The following is a 17,550-nucleotide window of genomic DNA, read 5'->3' on the forward strand; positions in this document are numbered from 1 at the left end:
GGCGGCTCGGCGGGGCCGCGGCCGCGTCAGGAGGGGCGGCTGCAGGACGGGCTGCGCTCGGCGCCTCCGCAGCGTCTCGGCCCGGCCCCCAGCGCCCGCCTGGGGAACGTCCGCGGTCGCCAAGCGGAGAGTTCCGAGGCAGAGCTGTGGGAGCGTCTCGTGCGAGGGCTTCTGGCCCACGTGCGTGTGTGCGCCTCAGCAGCGGGGACAGGTATTTTCCGTCCCTCCGCCGCGGAGGGAGAGGGCGGAGAGCAGAGCCGCGCTGCCCGCCACCTCAGGCACGGCCGGGCCCAGCGCAGCCGAGGGGACAGCCTGGATTTCCCCAACCCAGACGTTTCCCAGATGACCCCTGGGATTTCCAGTGTCGGAAGCAGTTACATTTTCCTGTTAAGCTTCCTAGCTGTGATGGGTTTGTGCTGCATTTCCAGATGGCCGGATGGTGTTTCTGCAAAGGACGAGCTTGCTGTGAAACAACTCTTCAGCAGTTATCCTCCCTTCACGTCAAGGAGTCACCCTCAAAACGCACCGTCCCCGAGGGACCTGTCAGAGACCACCTAGAGACATTCTGGAGGGGAGGAAAGGTGATGTGGTTTCTGGGGGGACATTTATCTTCCCCCCACCTTGACAAAGCAGTAGGTGACAGTGGCTGTACTCTCTGCTTTGACAGTTTTGTGGGTCCTGAGCCCTCCAGCCACCCCTGCCCCAGCCCAGGCTCTGTGGGTCTGGTTGTCCCTCCTAATGCGCTTCAATATTGGCTTGGCTCTCAGAGGCAGATCAGCCACATACAGCCCTCTGCACAAAAAGCATGCCCTTGGCTCAGTCCCTGCTCCACTTCTCTCTGCTCCGGTCCCAGCGCTGTGGTGCCCCTGTTACCGGGTGCAGAGCTGCTGCCTACTCATTTTTCATCAAAAGAAAACTCTGTTAATCTCCACCTTCAAAACCATGACAACAGACTGAGAGACTTCCCCAGGTTGCTCTAACGGGCTGGCAGCAGGAGGGCAGTGGAGTTCCCAGGGCCGGGTGGCAGGAGGGCCCTTAACCAGCGCTGGCTGCTGCAGGACCTGGAGCTCCTGCCCTGCCCCATCGTCACACTTCTACTCCTCTCCACATGGGGCAGGCATTCACAGCTCCTGCTCCCTCACCTCACCAGGTTTTCCTGGACTCTTGTTCTCCCTCACTCCCTGTAAACTGACCAACTGTGAAACTCTACTGTGGTCCTTGGTGCTCTCATCTATGAGCAACTCCACTCTTACCTACTGACTGACCAGCTGGAGACTCGAGGAGCTGATACACAGTTGAACTGCCATCTGAGAAGGAAATAAAGGGAACTCACACTCCCACCTCCAAGGCAGAGGCAAGCCCTAGGGTGGAAGGTGGCACGTGCTTATCAGCCCAAGGAAAATAGTATGGCCTTCTCATCCTGTTGATGGGAGAAATTAAGGGAGGCACAACTCGATCATAGACCCACAGCACTGTCCCAGTGTAACAAGAAGCCTGTGCAGCCCTTGTGGCGTTGCTGAGGGGTGTTTGCTGGCTTGTGAGTGAGAGAGAAGTGTAATATGGAATATTCAGCATTCCTTTTCTTCAGATGAATTGCAGGTTCAGGACTGACTTAGAAGAAAACAATTCCTTGGTCTCCTGAAGGACTCTGCAGCATTGGGTATTCCCTGAAATTTCCCTTACCAGTTAAAATGTTCAGGCATTGCTTATGTTGTGCCATCTGTGCCCAGTAACTTGTGACTGAGCCCTTGCTGTGCTGCACCTTGTCACTGAGCTGCTTGACCTTAGCTAGTGGTATGGAAAACAGCGAGGATGGACACAGTGATAAAATAGAAATGAGCTGTCCTAGGGAAATAAATCATCCCCATCCTTTTCAAAAATAGGTATCTGCATGCCCTTGGGAATCCTGTTGCCTTGTCCAAGAAGCTAACTCCGGAACAAAAGCTCCCAGATGGTTTCAGCCCAGGGGTTACAGCTTGAGGGATGATCCAAGAGCTGGATTTGTCATTGCCTGAGGGCAGGACAGCATCTTTCTTCTGGCCTACATAGCACTAAGTGCATAAAGAGCACCAGAAATCAGGTCTGGTCCAGCCAGCACAGCCACTACCTGTGTCAGGACTGGGCACACACAGCTCGACAGAAGAATCAGCAGATTATCTGGCTAATTACATCCTGTTCTCTCCAAATGAGATGAGTTTCCAAGACGTCGCCCTGGTAAATTGGCAGGAGCAGGAGAAGACAAATCAAGGTAATTACTAATGAACTCACTCAAAATCAGCCTGATAAATATTCCTCAGGCTTCACAGCCACATTCCCCTTTGGTTTCACGAGGGACTTGCAGGCCAGTAGCATCCAGACCAAACGTTTTCTGACAGCAACACAATTCCAAGGGAGCTTTTAAAATTGAAATTAGCTCACAAAAATTGAAATGAGGCTGGGTTGGGTTACACTGGAGGCCCACCAAGTCCAATATAGCACAGTGGCAGGGAGGTAGGAAGACTCACAGATCCATAAGCTGTGGGGCTTTTCCTTAACTCTCTTGTGCTTGGATAATCATGGGGTCATGGGGCAGCATCCACCAGCTCTGGGAATGAAGAGCATGGTGAGGATGCTCTGCTTTCTGAGGCATCTTTCTGCTTCCTATTGCTACATTTTTAACCGTTCTCTTTCTGTTTGTTGTCCTCTCTGAGCATTTGGTTGCTTCCTTGTTTTTCCCTCTGCATAGATGTTGGCTCATAAGGCATTGTTAACCTTGGCAGGTAGCTCCAGATTTGGTCCTATTTTAGATGGCTTTGGGGGCTCCACATTCATCAGGACTGTATGGGAGCTGTGTCAGTGAGTCTCCAGGGTGGTGTCACTTGAAATGAGGAGGCCTTGGAGGAATCACAGGAGGTGTGCATGGAGGAACCATGTACCTAACAGGAGGCCGATTTCTCCTCACATGTCCTGCCTGGTGGCCAGCAGCTCTGATGCCCTTAGAGCATCCTTGGGTGCCTCAGCAGAGCTATGGGATGTGTGTCATCTCAGCTCTAGGTGAGAGATGCAATTAGTGCCTAAACTCAGCCTTTCCTGGCCCAAACCATGCTGGCAAAGAGCCTGGTTTGTTTGGGGCTATCCCCACATGGTGTCAAGAGGTGACAGGGTGTCTAGGCTCAGGGAGCTGTCCTGAGTTTACCCTGGAAGGCTGATACTCACTTGCCAGGTAGAGCTCCTGTCCCTGGGAGAAGCAGTAGGAAACAAGCAGGATATGCTCACATTGTCCAGCCCTCATGCACACCTGAATGACTGTTTGCCTGACACAGACCTACCTGAGCACTGAAAAAAAGTCTTGCAGGTAAAAAGAAAATTGCAGACCATAAGTCAGCAAATGTGAAAGGCAGATGAACTCTGCATCCTGACCCTTGCACCTCACTCCCACACCCTGGGCTCCAGCCAAGCCGACAGCAGGGACACTGACTCCCAGGCTATTCCTTTGCTCTTTGCTCATTTTAATCTCTACTGTGCTTCTCAGCAGAGGGTTTCACCCAGATGAAATGCAGGGCTTCCTCTGCACTCAGCATCCTGCTGCTCCTGGCTTGGCAGCCTTGAGAAGGGGAGACAAAGCCACCTTGCTTGTGTGCCCCTGGGCTTCCCCCTGTCCTGGAGTGCCACTCACAGAACTCCCCAGTGACCCTTTCCACCATGAGCTGCTGGGCACAGCATCCTTCACCTGCCAACGGGAGGATGTATTGCTACTGCCTGAGCTCTGGGCTGTCACAGCCCCCTGCAGCTCTGCTGCCCCATGTTGCCCCTGTGCCAGATGGGATGTGCAGTGTGCACCAGCACCTCCTCGGCTGCCAGAAGATAGGGGTGGAGCTGGGGGGTCCCATTGCAAGAAGCAGAGCATTAGTGGTGAGCAGAGTGCAGTGGGGCAGTGTGGCTGGTGGACATGTGCCATGCTGCTGGGTACCACCCAGGTATGCCATGCTCTGTGGGTTCCCCATGGGTGGCACAGGTCACACTGAGGGACAGAGGAGAGCAGAAGTGCTCCACTGCTTAGAAAAAGGGCCATCCATGTGACTGACTGTCTGCTACTTACCAGCCTTGACTGGAGCTCAGGAACCTGAAATGAGAGGAGAGGCAGGGAAAGTACAGCTAAGTCCCAGATTAAACTTCTTTCTAATCTGCCTCTTCCCCAGGGCTTTTCCTGTCCCTAGGCTCCCTCATCACAGACACAGACTGGGCCATAGGCTATATTGCCCTAAATGTTTTAGCTGAGTTTCCTTTTGCAAGCCTTTCTCCAGTTTCTCCCTCCTGCAATGGTTTTGCTCTCTCCTCATGGCCTCAGCAAACAACAGCTACTTCCAGACTCCTTAGATAGCTCTTGGATGAAGTCTATGTGATGGGATGCATCTTTCAGGACACTGCTTCTATCATCCCTCACCAGATGCTCTCCCAAGGAGAAACACCAACCCCAGACCTCACAGCTAACAGACATGGCCTTGCTCAGGTAACCATGTTGCAGATGCAGGGGCATGGATGTGCTTGCTCTCATGCTGTTGCTGCTCATGCTCTGGCTCCATCCTTTGCTGATTCATCTCTCTGATAGCGATGAGGCTTTAGGCATGGAAGGTGAAGGCTCCTCAGTCAGCTCTGCTAGGACACCCTGCCCGATGAGTCAGCGGCCATCTGGGCTTGGCATATGCTCCAGCCTCAGGGAGGGCAGCTCCTGGAGGCAGCCACCCTGTGTGACCCCAGAAGCTGCTCAAGTCTGAAGAGTGAAATACATTTCCCATCAGGGACGGTGCTGGAGCAGTCACAGAAACCAGCACTCCCAGTTACATGGGGGACTGCCTGAGCATAAACACCCAGGAAAGCACTTTCTCCTTCAACAAGGTTTGTTGAGTCTGCAGATTAGTATTTCCCTTGCCCTTTCTGTGTTCCTTATTCACATATAGCTTTTGCACCACTGGTAACACCTCCTTCCCTGGGGCCCCTGGCCTTCACAGCCTATGGTAGTCCAGATTTCCCTACAACTTTGCACAAATGAGCAGCCCAGCAGATCCTTTTCCCCAGTTCAGTGGTGCACAAGGAGAGAGGTAGCAGAGCTGCCTCCTGTTTTCCCAGCTAACCCTTTCCCAGCTCTGATCAATGTGGAAACCTGTAGCAGGAGAAGCTGGGAACAGCCCTTCCCAAGAAGTAGCCCAGAGAGGCTCACAGTTCTGTAATGAATAGTGTCTGCTAGGAAGGGATCTATGAGCTGAGCCAGAGAGAAAAAGATGTCTCCTTTTCTTCTTTATAAAGACAACAGGCTGAGCAAGACATGGAGCTGGGTAACTGTAACCTTGGGACTGTGGGGATTGGCAGAGAACTGCTGTGCTGCAGCTTACAGAGATAGGACCTGGTAGGACCTGGATAGGAGATAGAAAAGGGACAAACCAACGTTAAAAGCTGGACTTAATTCATATCAGAGTGTAGCCATACTAAATGCACTGCAGAGAGCAGGCCTAGGCTGTTTGAAAGACAGAAGAGGCAGCAATAAGATTCCCAAAGGCTGTACAATGCTTGAGCTCATTTATCCCGCCCACACGAAGAGCTGATGTATTTTCAAAGCAGGAGCAGCTGATGATTGATGCTACATGCACCTCACTCTGACAACGAGCTGAGCCTGAACAGGGTATTTTCCATTAGTTCAAACTGGTTCAATCCCCTGCTTTTAAGGGGAAGCCAGATGCTGCTCACTGAGGGGAAGGATCTTTTGCACAGCTCTGGTTTTCAAACGGAGACTCTGCCTCTGTCACACAGTTTCTGGCAGTCAGGCAATTTTTAGGAGGAGGAACTGAGCCACGAGTTGGAGATGTGATACACTTGTGATCACAGAACAAGCTAGCGACTACCTCAGGAATTGAGCTCTGTCACTCTGCTCACATCCTGTAACCTGGAGGTCATCCTGGTGCTTCTAGTTTTCACATCCCCCAGCTCCCATGCGCTGCATTCCCAGTTGTGGGGAGAAGGCATGGAAGGTCTGGAGGCTGGGTCATGTTTTAGTTATCAGTATTAGGCTGGGTTTGTTGCAGTAAGCACTGTGAAGCTGTGGTTTGTGTAAACCAGGCTGCAGACCCTAGAGCTGCTTACCACTCCTTGTACACCAGCCTCATCTCTGCAGCCATGGCTGAGAAGGCTCCTGTCCTCCTGTGTTGCGATGGCGAGCAGCACGCAGCAGCCCAAGGGCTTTGTTTCCAGTTGACCTGACTAAGCCATGATTACATATGGAGCTTTTCCTATTAGTGGCTCAGAAACAGCTGGGGGACTTCCTCCCCCTCCGTGTCTGCAGAGCATGGGACAGACATGTGACATGGCTCTGTTTGGCAGAGCAAACCTGCTCCAGACATCTGCTTTCCTGTTGAGGGATTTCTGTAGCCTTAACAAACAGCTTCGAGGTTTCAGACAGATCAGTATTTCCTTTGGGGTACAGCTTCACTGCAGTCTTGGCCTTGACTGACCCAGGCTTTGTTCCAAACTTTTTGGTGTCCCATAATGTCAGTCCCCATGGTCCCACCAGTTGATGCAATGAGAGGAGATATGAGCAAGTGCTGTGGCCATCCAAACTGAGACCCATTCTCCTTGCACTGAGGCTTTAGGCCATCACTGGGGGGCCAAGAGTCCCCCAAGACATTTGGGCTCACTCACCATTGTCTGTGCTGGTCCCACTCAGACCCCTGGGGGCAATGGGGAATAGCAAGGCATGGAAGGGAGCGTGGAGCTCCTGAGGACACGGGGAACCTGGGTGTTGTGGTAGCATCACAGCATGGCTACTGGTGCTCAGGCGGAGCTTCCCAAGACAACAAAAGCCATTATCTCAGCAATACAAGATGCGCATAGAGGGGTTGTCTCAGGATCCCCCAGAAACCCCTCTTCCTAGGGGGAGAAAGCAGGAGACAACTGTATCGGCTGCTTTCTCTCCCAGCAACACAGCAAAGTGAGTCTCCTCAACCCCTGCTAATTACTCACTGCTTCCTTGAGTTCCCATCCCCTTGCTCTCTGGACACAAAGCTGCTCATCTTCCTCTGTGACCCCAAGCAGAAGCCTCCAAAAAACAGCTCCTTGCTGCCATCACCCCGGTGTGCAGCAAGGCCACCCCCCGGGACCTAAATATCCTGAGATCTGGGAGAGCCCCAGCACCAGCTGCAGTGGCAAGGACAGTGCTGTTTGACTTGCAACTTCCCTTTTTTTCCCAGTTTTCAACTGCATAGCAGCAGTCTCAGAGGCCCATTGCTCTCTGACCTTGGCTGTCCTCATTTGCTTCTGAAAATGGCTGATCACACCAGTGAGCTCCAAAACTGGCATCTGAGGTGACCTTTTCTCCACCTCACGGGATTCCAGGCACCACCAGGGGCTCCTAGTATTGTTAATTATTTTTCTCCTTTTTCTGAAGTTCATTTCCTTCATGGTGCTTGTGCTGTTTCCCATGGGACAGAAAGCTCCTCTCCCCTCAGGCTGCTTGCTGTGCACTTGTTGAGGCTGACCTGTCCTTCCCATGTACCTTGGAGTGATGCTCAGGAGCATGGGAGCAAATGCAGGCTGGTGATTCCTTGGTACCATGTGTTAGGTTGGAGGGCAGAGGATGCACTGTGGGAAAGACAAAGGGCTTGAGAAATAGAGAATAGCGAAATAGAGACCTTGACTCCAGTGGTGGTAGCAGTCCCTGCACTCTTGCCTTCCCCGTGGACCTGCTGCCAGGCACAAGGGAAACATCCCATTTTCCCAGAAGTGTGGCTGCTGCAGATTTGAACTATGTAATGACCAGCTGAGCTATTGTCAGCAAGCTTTCACCAGAGGGGATGAGAGCAGGTAGTGAGAGAGTTAATGGCACCCATGAACCATGTCCCAGGGGAGGAGAGAGCACCACAAGAAGAGATGGGGTGTCACTGCCATGCAGCATCACTGAGACCTTGGATGGATGCTGACAGGGTCACTTCACACCAGATGTAGTAATTGGAGAGAGTTTGGGGGAACAGGAGGGAAAACAGGGCTACTGCCAGAAGATGGTGAGGCTGCCCTTTGAATATTGTGTTCAGTTTTGGGCCTCTTACTACAAGAAAGACATTGAGGTGCTGGAGCATGTCCGGAGACAAGCAACAAAGCTGGTAAAGAGTCTGTAGCATAAGTCTGATGAGGAGTGGCTGGGGGAGCTGGAGGTGTTTAGCCTGGAGAAGAGGAGGCTGAGAGCAGACAGGATCACTCTCTACAACTATCTGAAAGGAGGTTGTAGTGTAGTGGGGATTGGTCTCTTCTTCCCAGTAACGAATGACAGGACAAGAGGAAATGGCCTCAAGTTGTGCCAGGGGAGGTTTAGATTGGACATTGGGAAGAACTTTTTAACCGAGAGGGTTGTTAAGCACTGGCACGGGCTGCCCAGTGCTGGAGTCACCTCCCAGGAGATATTGAAAAGCCATGTAGCTGAGGTGCTGAGGGATGTGGGTTAGTGATGGGCTTGGCAGTGTGAGGAGAGTGGTTGGACTTCATGATCTTAAAGGTCTTTTCCAACCAAAATGATTTTATGTTTCTATGCCATGCAGGCCAGCTGAGTGGCCTTGCTGCTGTGCCTGGCTCTGCTCTCTCCAGGCAGCTGGAAGTAGTGCTACCTTCCCAATGGCAAGCCCACAGCTCTGTTTTCACCGAAGCAGAATGTGAGCAAACAGAGTGTGCCGTGCCCTGGCAGCAGACTGGGACTGTGTCCCTGGGAGCCGATGGTTGTGCTGTGTCATGCCCTGGCCACCACCTCCAGCTTTTATAAGGTTTAAACTAGTTCCCTCGTCACAGCCTGGGTCTAGTGTGGCTCTGGCAGGGCTGCTTGGCCAACTCAAAACCAACTCCAGAAAAGCAGCCTGAGCTGAATGTGGACTGTGCCGTGGCTGTTGTCCTCTCCTTATGCTCCTGCTTGGGGACAATCCTGAACTGCTCTCAGAGAGGGAATATTCTCACATCTTTAGTGCTGCAAATTAACCAAAGCTGCTATTGCACATCCCCAGACTGCGGGGATAATATCTGAAAGGAGGTAACTCCCAAAGCCAGAATGGTGCAGGTAGGATGCATGCTAGCCTGTTAACAGTCATCCAGACCCATCAGCTTTTTTATTGTGGCGTTGTTTGGCCTTGCCACTAATTTCAGCAAATAGACAGCCAAGGCTTGAGTCTGCTGTGCCTGTGAGGTAGAGTCCAGCTTGACCCATACTGCAGATTCTGTGGATTACTCATTAACCGTGGGTGTGGTGCAAGCTGTAGGAACCACACATCTTGCTACTGTGCGTAGGTCTGCACTGGCTTCTGGTCTCTGGGCAGTGCTTTGCCCTTATCCTCTGTATCATCGGTTTTGTAGCAGAAAGATTGAACAATCAGCTTAGAGATGAACTGCCTTGAACTGGTTTACTGTGCTGGACTACTCTTTAAATGTTGCAACAGCTTTTAGAGCTTCTGGCTTTTCCCTGTAAGAAAAGAACAGGTTTTGAATGAGTTGCTGCTGTGTTGAGAAGCTGTTATTTGTATCTCACTTTCCCAAAGCCCAAGGAAAGCAGTGTATGAAAGATCATGGTGCACTTATATGCTCTCTCCTCCTGACCTGAACAATGAATTATAAACCAAATTTAATCAGACCAGTAATGCAGCTTTTACTTCTGCAGTCACATGAGCATAAATGCTGCAGAAATAGGGCAGGATGATCAAAACCTAAAAAAGATTGTTAAATAACATTGAAAGGCATTTGCTGCAAAAGCATGGCTATTTGCAGAAGCTTTTGGGAACAAGAGTAAAACACCGTTAGCTCTTCTGGGTAGGTTCAACCTCTCACATGAATGGAAGAGTGGGTGCTGGGTGGTACGGCTGTAGCCTGAAGTGATATCACTGTCTGGATCAGACTAGGAGCCTTATCCTCTGAAACACAATCCCAGAGTGAACGCCCACCCTGCTAACAGTTTCACACAAACATCAAACAAGTACATTCATTTCCAGGAAAGCTGAATACACATCCACAGGTGGATTAAGATATTAATGGACTCCTGCCTAAAACAGGCCAGGAGGAGAGAGATTAATCTTTTTTTTCTATGTCCAAATACACCTTATCCCTCTGCTGTATTTTTCCAGAGGAAGGGTGGGGAAATCCCAGCTCCCTGCTGTGTTGTGTGAGCTGGCCTCCACTGTCTCCAGATTCTGATCTGCCACACAGATTTCTCAGCACTGAAGCAACATAAAGCACACAAACTTGAATGTCTGAATGAGTCATCTGCAGAGCTGCAAGCACAATGAGACTGCAGTGCAGAAAAGGTGGATGTTCGGAGAGTGTCCATGCTGCAAAGCAAGGAGTCTCTGAAGTGTTTCTAGAGTCTTTCACACTCTAGCCCTGCTAACTCCTTCTGTGCAGCTAGGCCTGCGATGAGGGCGAAGGTTTTGGTACCAGGTCCATACGGGGAGGTTCTTAGCTCCACGCTGTGAGTGTGGATGGAGGCAGGTAGGCATGAAGCATCTACAGTGGTGCGTGTGTAGACTTGTGGCCCAGCACTCATGGTCCAGCAGGCAGGGAGGTGCCCAGCACGGCATGGCCAGGAGTGTCTGACCAGTTGCTGCGGCAGGCAGCCTGGAGGGCAGTGGGCATGAGCCTTCCTGCACCCTGCTCACAGCCATAGGATTTTTAGGAAAACTCAGGCACTGGCAGTGGTGAATGTGTGTAGGCAACATTTGTGATTCTTCTTGAGTTGACAAGCCATGACCATCTATCAGAAACCATAACTTCTCTTAAGTTAAAGGCTACAATACCAATTTCTTGCTATGACAAGTTATTATGCAACAACATTATCACTGATTATTAACATCTTCATCTGCAGGACACAGGACCATGGTTTTCCTGTGACAAGCCCATCCCACAGATGTCTTGAAATAGTGTGTATGCTAGCGAGATTCTAGAGGAGGGTGATTGAGCAAGCCACAGCAGTCTCTGACAGCCCTGCTACAAGGACCATGTTGGCTCCTGCCCTCCTTTTTGTCTCCTTATCAGGATGTTAAGTCTGGAACTTAAGGCTGATTGACTAAGAATGAGTACTTTCTTGTTGATGCTTTTGCCATGAATATTTTCCTCTTCCACTTAAACTATAAAAGTGGACATAAGATACAAAGGAAAAGGAGTAGTGATGTCTCCCTACTCTGCAATTGTAGGCAACCTGTACATACCTGAGGCTTGTTTCAATCTGCCAAGCTGCCCACATGAGTTGATGACTCCTAGGAAAGAGAAATATGGTCCATCTGAGGCTAAATGTTTGCTTTCCAGAAGAGTGACTTGCAGCTGCTGCAGTACAAAAGGAAATATTTCAGTCTGCTCTGAGAGGTCAGTCCTGAATTTATAGGCTTTGTGTAGGAGGAAGACCTAGAAATAATGGACAAGGAAAGATCAGGCACTGCACAGAGAGTCAGGAACAAGCTGATGAACACGGTCTCTCCAGGCCTCTCTATTTCTGGCCTTGCAGCGCTTCAGGCTAAATTTGAGGTCAAGGGACTTTTACTTGAGCCGTCCAATTAATTTCTCAGTTCTGCAGTTCATGGCTGAGAGCTTTGATCAGTAAGAGAAGAAAAAAGCACCAGGAAGGATAACAACAGTCAGCATGCTCATCTGGAAGGACTGAACCCAAGAAACTCATTGTGAAAATGCAAGCCTCAGCAGCTGGGACCAAGCATCCCAGTGAGGAAGGGTAAGAAGATGTCCTTTATGTTTTAGGTGTGTAGGAAAGGAGATCTGGGGAGAGGGGGAAGAACAGCTCTCCACAGCAGGTGCCTGGATCTCAGTCAAAAGCAGACACTTCCTCAGGCACCATCCACTCTGACCAAAGCACGTTGTTTTCCCAGCCAGCCTTGCAGTGCCCATAAATCCGGAAGGAGACGCTGAGTGTGGGGGAAGCCTGATGTGACACCTCCCCACTCCTGTTAGCCCAACACATCTCCTGGTATTCCACATATCTCCATGGACATCAGTCCTATCACATCATGTCGCTTCTTTGAGGGATATATTTTCCTTCAGGGCAAAACAAAAAGCTGTTTCCTCCTAGTGCCTCATTGCAATTTTTTTGCCAGTAGTAAGGAGGTGCCTGCACCACCCCATTGCTCCCCCGTCTGACCCGTGCAGCGAATGTCTCCTGGGCTTGCCAGGCATTTGCATCCCAATTTGCACACAAGTAACTCTCTGCTTTGCAGTCATGTGTGTAACAGAGTTTTGTGCAGCTGAGATTCTGGTCTTAATTGCAGCACTGCAAACCCAAAGTAGCCCTCAGGCTCAGAAGGTCTCCTGAAAGGACATCTGTTTGTTTCTGTGCAAGACTCAACTCAGTTAAGTAGCCTGGGCAGCATGAGTTCTGTATTCCCCAGAAGGCAGAAGCAGATCCTCAGATCTTATGGGGAAAGATGTGGTGGGACAGTTGGATAAAGAAAGACCATCACTCCCACAAACTTGATCTTCCTAGTCACCTTGGCAATGCTCCACTATCAGATTAATGGCTCAAGTAAGTTTGTTTCAAGCATTGCTTCAAATTGGTTTCTGGCATTTGTTTTGGGATGTGAGGGAGCAGATGCTATATGCCTCTAAGAAAATTAATTGTCAGGTTGTTGCTTCCTCACCCTCATGGTCTGCAGGCCTTGGCTTTGAAGCTGCCACTAGCTCTTTGGTCTTGCTGCAGTCAAGGCTGATTACAGCAAATCCCAGATCTCAAAGCAGGGCAAGTTTTAATACTGCACAGGCCTTGTTTATGTAACAGCTGCTATCCCACAGGGACCAATCCAGGACTTGCAGCACTAAAAGCATTAGCTGCTGCCACTGGAGCTAAAGATGGAACTCCTCTGGTTGGTAGCACTGGTACATTTATATCCTTTAGAACAAAGGCTGGAGGAGACTCGTGACACACTTCACAGTGGCTTACGCCTGCTTAAGCATTTTCCTCCCACCATCATACGAAGGGAGTATGTACACTTGCAGGACCTCAGGTGTGAGAACGCTGCTGATGCTGCCGCTGGCTCATCACCCATCAGTAGTCTGAGTGGAGTGTACGCATCATTATTTACAGTGTAGTTTTCTACTAGCACTCACACTCTCCCAGATTTGCTCCATCACTGGAGAAATTGAGGACAGCACAAACATAGGCAGTGCCCTGGCTCCCTTGGCTTAACAGCCTCTGCTCATCTTTCCTTTGCAATCACTTTGGCATAATGGAGGTTCCTGTTCTTCTGTTTCTCTAGGCAAATGATGCAGAGCCTTTGGGCTTCAACATGTCATCAGCTCAAGAACAGCCAGACATCTCTGAAATGTAGCTGTGTTTGCTTCTACAGTCCAGGGGCCAAAGACTCACTCATACTCAGAAGAAGTTCAGGTTGACACCCTAAAATGCAATACAAGTGATTCACCTTGAAGCTTTAACACAGTTTAACTCTGTCATTCATACTTTGTCCTTTCAATTTCTGCTGTTTAAACACATTGCTCAGTAATTGCACATCTATTTACCCCTACACTCCAGTGTGTTTGATGGAAACAAAGATCTGTTTAATGACTGTTCAGACTTACTCTAAATTGCCTCCTGGCTTCTGTCTTAAAATCCACCTTTTGCTGGGATGTAGCATTTATAAAGCATGAAGTGCACCTTGCAGCTTCTTTCCCAATACAATCTCAATATGAAATTGCACAGTTGTGAGTCCTGGGGAACAGACTGCAGAAAAATGCAGAAGCCACGTATGCTGTCAGCTGCCATAGCATGGGAAAGGCTCTACTTCTGTGCATCTGTCTCTCAGTTCTCCCATCTCAAAATGTCAGAACACCTGCAAGGGAGCTGATTCTCTTTTTTGCCAGAAACAGAGCTGGAGTGCTGCAGGATGTGAAACGTTATGTGTCAGGGAGCTCTGAAATGATCCTCTGGTACCTTAATGCTGTCAATGAATTGTTGCTTGCATGATGACACCTTTTACCTGTACTGCCTATGAGCTTAGAGGTCCAGTTTTACTTCCAGATTCCCCATCTCCCATCTTCACCTGACTTTATTTTAGCTTTTCTATCAAATTGACTGTCACAAACATTCTTGACAAGAGAGCAAGGACTGCAGTACAAACAGGCCCTAGTTATATAAACCACTTAAATGAGACATCAGCCAAATTTGGCCGGTGGAAAGATGTCAGATGAGGACAGAGTATTTAAACACGGTAGGGGAGAAGCTACAGCTCAGGGTTTCTTAAGGATATTTACAGCCCTTTGTGCAAGGAAATGCAGCCATGCCCATCGCTTCCTTTGCTGACTTCCCCAAGGCTGGGGCTGGATACCCTGTTTCAGGCTTTACTTAGGGAGCTGGGCTGCAGGATCAGCCATAGCCACACAGGGATGTGCAGCCACAACTTCCCTTCCCCCTGCTCCATCCCTTTCAATGGGCAAAGCTTGACCGGGAAAGCCCTGGTACAAATTCACAGTCCCTTTAGCTAGTTCGAGTCTCTTCAGAGGGACGGAGCAGTGGCTTCTCTTGCCTCCTGCATCTCCTGCTCCAAGCATGCCTTGCCGTAAAGACTGTCGCAGGCCTGGGGCTGTGGCTGAGGGTGACACAGCCGCCGCACACAGAAGCCAGCACTCCAGCCTCAGCTGCGGTTGAAGGTTAAGCCCCAGATAAGGACACACTCGCACTTTCCCCGTCCGAAGGGCTGTGAATAACCGGTAGCAAGTGACAGGCTGGCGCAAACCACCAGCCGGCAGAGCAGGCTCAAGCGGGACGTGCCGCTCCGGCCGCCGCCGCCGCTCTGCCCTGCGAACCGGGCAGCGCCCTGCGGCAACTCGGGCTGCCAGGAGCCGCGGCAGTGCCTCCCCACAGCTCGGCGCCAGGTCCCTCGGCTCTGCGTGCGGCCGCCCGAGCAGAGAGCGAGCTGCTTCTTCCCACGCCGCGCTCGCCTCATCCTCCCGGCGCCACACCGGGCGCGCGGTGCGGTGCGGTGCGGTACTGCACTGCGTTGCACCGCGCTGCATTCGCGCTGCGTGGCGCGGCTGCCCCCGGGGCGCGCGCCCCACCCCGGCAGCTCGCGTTCCGACCCCCCGCGCTGCGGCAGGAGCGGCGGGAAGCCCCGGCACGCGGCGCGGCTGCGGGCGAGTGCGGTGGCCTCGTGACACGGCTGCGTGGGGCCTTCTGGGAAACGTAGTTCCGGGGCCGGCAGGCGGTGAGCAGCCGGGGCGGCGGCGCGGACCACATTTCCCGTGGGGCACCGGGAAGGAACGGCCGCCGCAGCCTCCGCCTCCTCCGCGCGCAGGCGGAGTTGGGCCGCCGGAACCGCTATAAGGGATGTTGTTTGGGTTGGCGGCCGCTGAGTGGAGAAGCCGCAGCGGGGGTAGTCGCCGGGCGGAGGTGAGTGGGGCCGACTCGTCCGTTACCGGGGGCGGGTGCTGTCGCGGAGGTGGGAGGAGACCCTTTGTGTGGGTTGAAGTGACCCTTTGTTTTCTGCCCCCTTGTGAGGAGGCGGGTAGAGCTGTCCCCCTTGCCCCCCGGGGAAGAGAGCTGTGCTGGGCCGCCCTCCGACCCGTTCCCTCCGAGAGCTCTGGGCCATCGTTGTCCGTCCTGACCCGGGTGGAGTCGAAAGGCATCCGCCCCTGAGCGGGGAGGGCTGCTCTTGTTTACGCCGGTGCGGTGGAGACATGGGGAGGCGGTGGGGGCGAGGAGCAACGAGGAGGACACTCCCCCTCGCCCCCGTTGTTCGGGGATGGCAGGTCGGGGGCGTCTGACTCGCCTCGCCCTCTGATTGCAGGGGATGAAGGGCTAGCAGGATGCAGCAGCCCTGGGACTTGCTGCTCTGCAGCATCCTTGCCGGGCGCTGGCACCTACAGCCGCGGGATGCGGGAGCAGCTCGGCCCGATGGAGGGGCGACTGTGTCTGCGGCCGGGACAAGGAAGCTCTTTCTGCAGGCAGTGGGGTGGTGACAGCCCAGGGCACCGAGACAGACCTGCTGATGCAGGTTCTGACTAACGTAGCTTAATCATGTTTCTTTTATTTGGCTAGTTTAAGGCAGGGGACAATAAAGCAGAGTTATAAAACAAAGTCTTGCAGTGGCAGGTGGTTTTCTTTTCTGGACTCTAATTCTCCTGCTGACCTTACAGTGCAGTTTGATAGGTTGAGGGAAAGCCTGAAGCACTGAAGATGTGACTCCTTTCTGTGCATGGTCTTATTTAACTCTAGCTCAAGCCTAGAGTAGGTGAAGCATTCTTTAGAGAAGGATTATCTCTTTCTCTAAAGTGTGGAATGACTTAATTTTATCATGCAATATCTCTAGAGAGGTCAATTTTGCAGAACTTTATAGTGGTAAGTTGTTGGGTATGTGCAACTAACAAAAGATTTCAGGGAGTTGATCTTCTAAGTCGAGTTTTTCAAGGTTTCAACTACATGCTGCAGTTATTACTTTAGTCTGTCAGATTGCATAATTGCATTTCAGAATTTGAAGGGAGGAACTATGACAGTACTCCAGTGCATTGAGAATCATTGTACTATTTGGTTACCTCAGGGTATGTTTAAACTAGTTCAGGAGGAGTTAGTCTTGTGTGCGTTGCCAAAGTTATATTATTACAGTCTTCTTGTAATAAAATTCTTTTACAATTGCTTTCTGATTTTTTTCCTAACTAAAAAATAAACCTTTTAAAATAAACGACTGAAAATGACTGTTATGTTGAGCATAGCATATAATGAAGTGGAATTTAATTATTTTTCAGATATTTGAGGTGAAAATACACACGTAAACCCTGGCGTTTACGGAAGATGAAAGACATCGACATAGGAAAAGAGTACATTATACCCAGTCCTGGGTATAGAAGTGTGAGGGAGAGAGCCAACTCAGTGCAGCATGAAGAGCAGGAAGGGTCAAAATTTCAGCATGCTAAAAATAAGGTCAGTTTATTTTTATATTGTTTGTTTTGTGGTCTGTGTTTATTAAATTATTTGCAGCAGTCTCTTTGCTGTGCCAACTCTATATAGGTTCACTGCATTGAAGGTCAATATGAATATTCCCTTTTGTGTGGAAGAGGTCATTTCAAGGGGTATTGTAGTGATCTTAGTAACAAGTCTGAGTGATTATTAAGCATTTTTCACTTTGAAATAGGACTTTTTAGTAACAGTAGAACAAAAAGTACCTTTTTCTAATATTCAGGGCTTGATGTGAATCCAGAAAATGTTTTAAGCTTTTGTACTTCAGAGAATCATTACAACCAAGTAAGAAGAGTGAAGAGCTCAGCACAAATCATGCACCATTCAGTGCTGGGAGCTGAAAAAAACCTCTCTTAATCATGCCATGTTTTTTTCAAGGATTAATTTTCTAGAAGAAATGTAGAGCTTGCTTTAGTAGCAGTATTCTTTACTTTTCCCCTCAGATGGAAGTAATCTGTATTGAATGCAATTTCTTGTGCATTGATGTGTGTTCTGTTCTTAACCTTTCATAAATTACTAATGTAGAACTTTCTGAAGCCAAACAAATAAAATCCTTACTGCCTATGTCTGATTTTTACAACTATAAGGTGTTTGCAAATGTGTTGCAGGGC

General features: G+C 50.5%; 1 protein-coding gene across 9 annotated transcripts in view; it reads left to right on the forward strand.

Moving 5' to 3' along the window:
- Window positions 1-6: 6 nt before the first annotated feature.
- Window positions 7-17,550, forward strand: part of ABCC5 (ATP binding cassette subfamily C member 5) — an 87,596-nt gene continuing 70,052 nt past the window's right edge. For 4 of the 9 annotated variants that reach the window (XM_062005287.1, XM_062005276.1, XM_062005280.1 and 1 more), the window contains exons 1-2: window positions 15,288-15,376; window positions 16,729-16,903. In XM_062005287.1, the coding sequence (XP_061861271.1) occupies window positions 16,775-16,903 (129 nt within the window). In that variant the 5' untranslated portion in view covers window positions 15,288-15,376; window positions 16,729-16,774. Of the gene's footprint in view, window positions 2,249-15,287; window positions 15,377-16,728; window positions 16,904-17,550 lie in introns of those variants that run through there. The other 5 variants (XM_062005283.1, XM_062005281.1, XM_062005278.1 and 2 more) reach the window with 4 other exon arrangements.

The sequence above is a fragment of the Colius striatus genome, chromosome 12 (genome assembly GCF_028858725.1).
Source record: "Colius striatus isolate bColStr4 chromosome 12, bColStr4.1.hap1, whole genome shotgun sequence".
Lineage (NCBI taxonomy): Eukaryota > Metazoa > Chordata > Aves > Coliiformes > Coliidae > Colius > Colius striatus.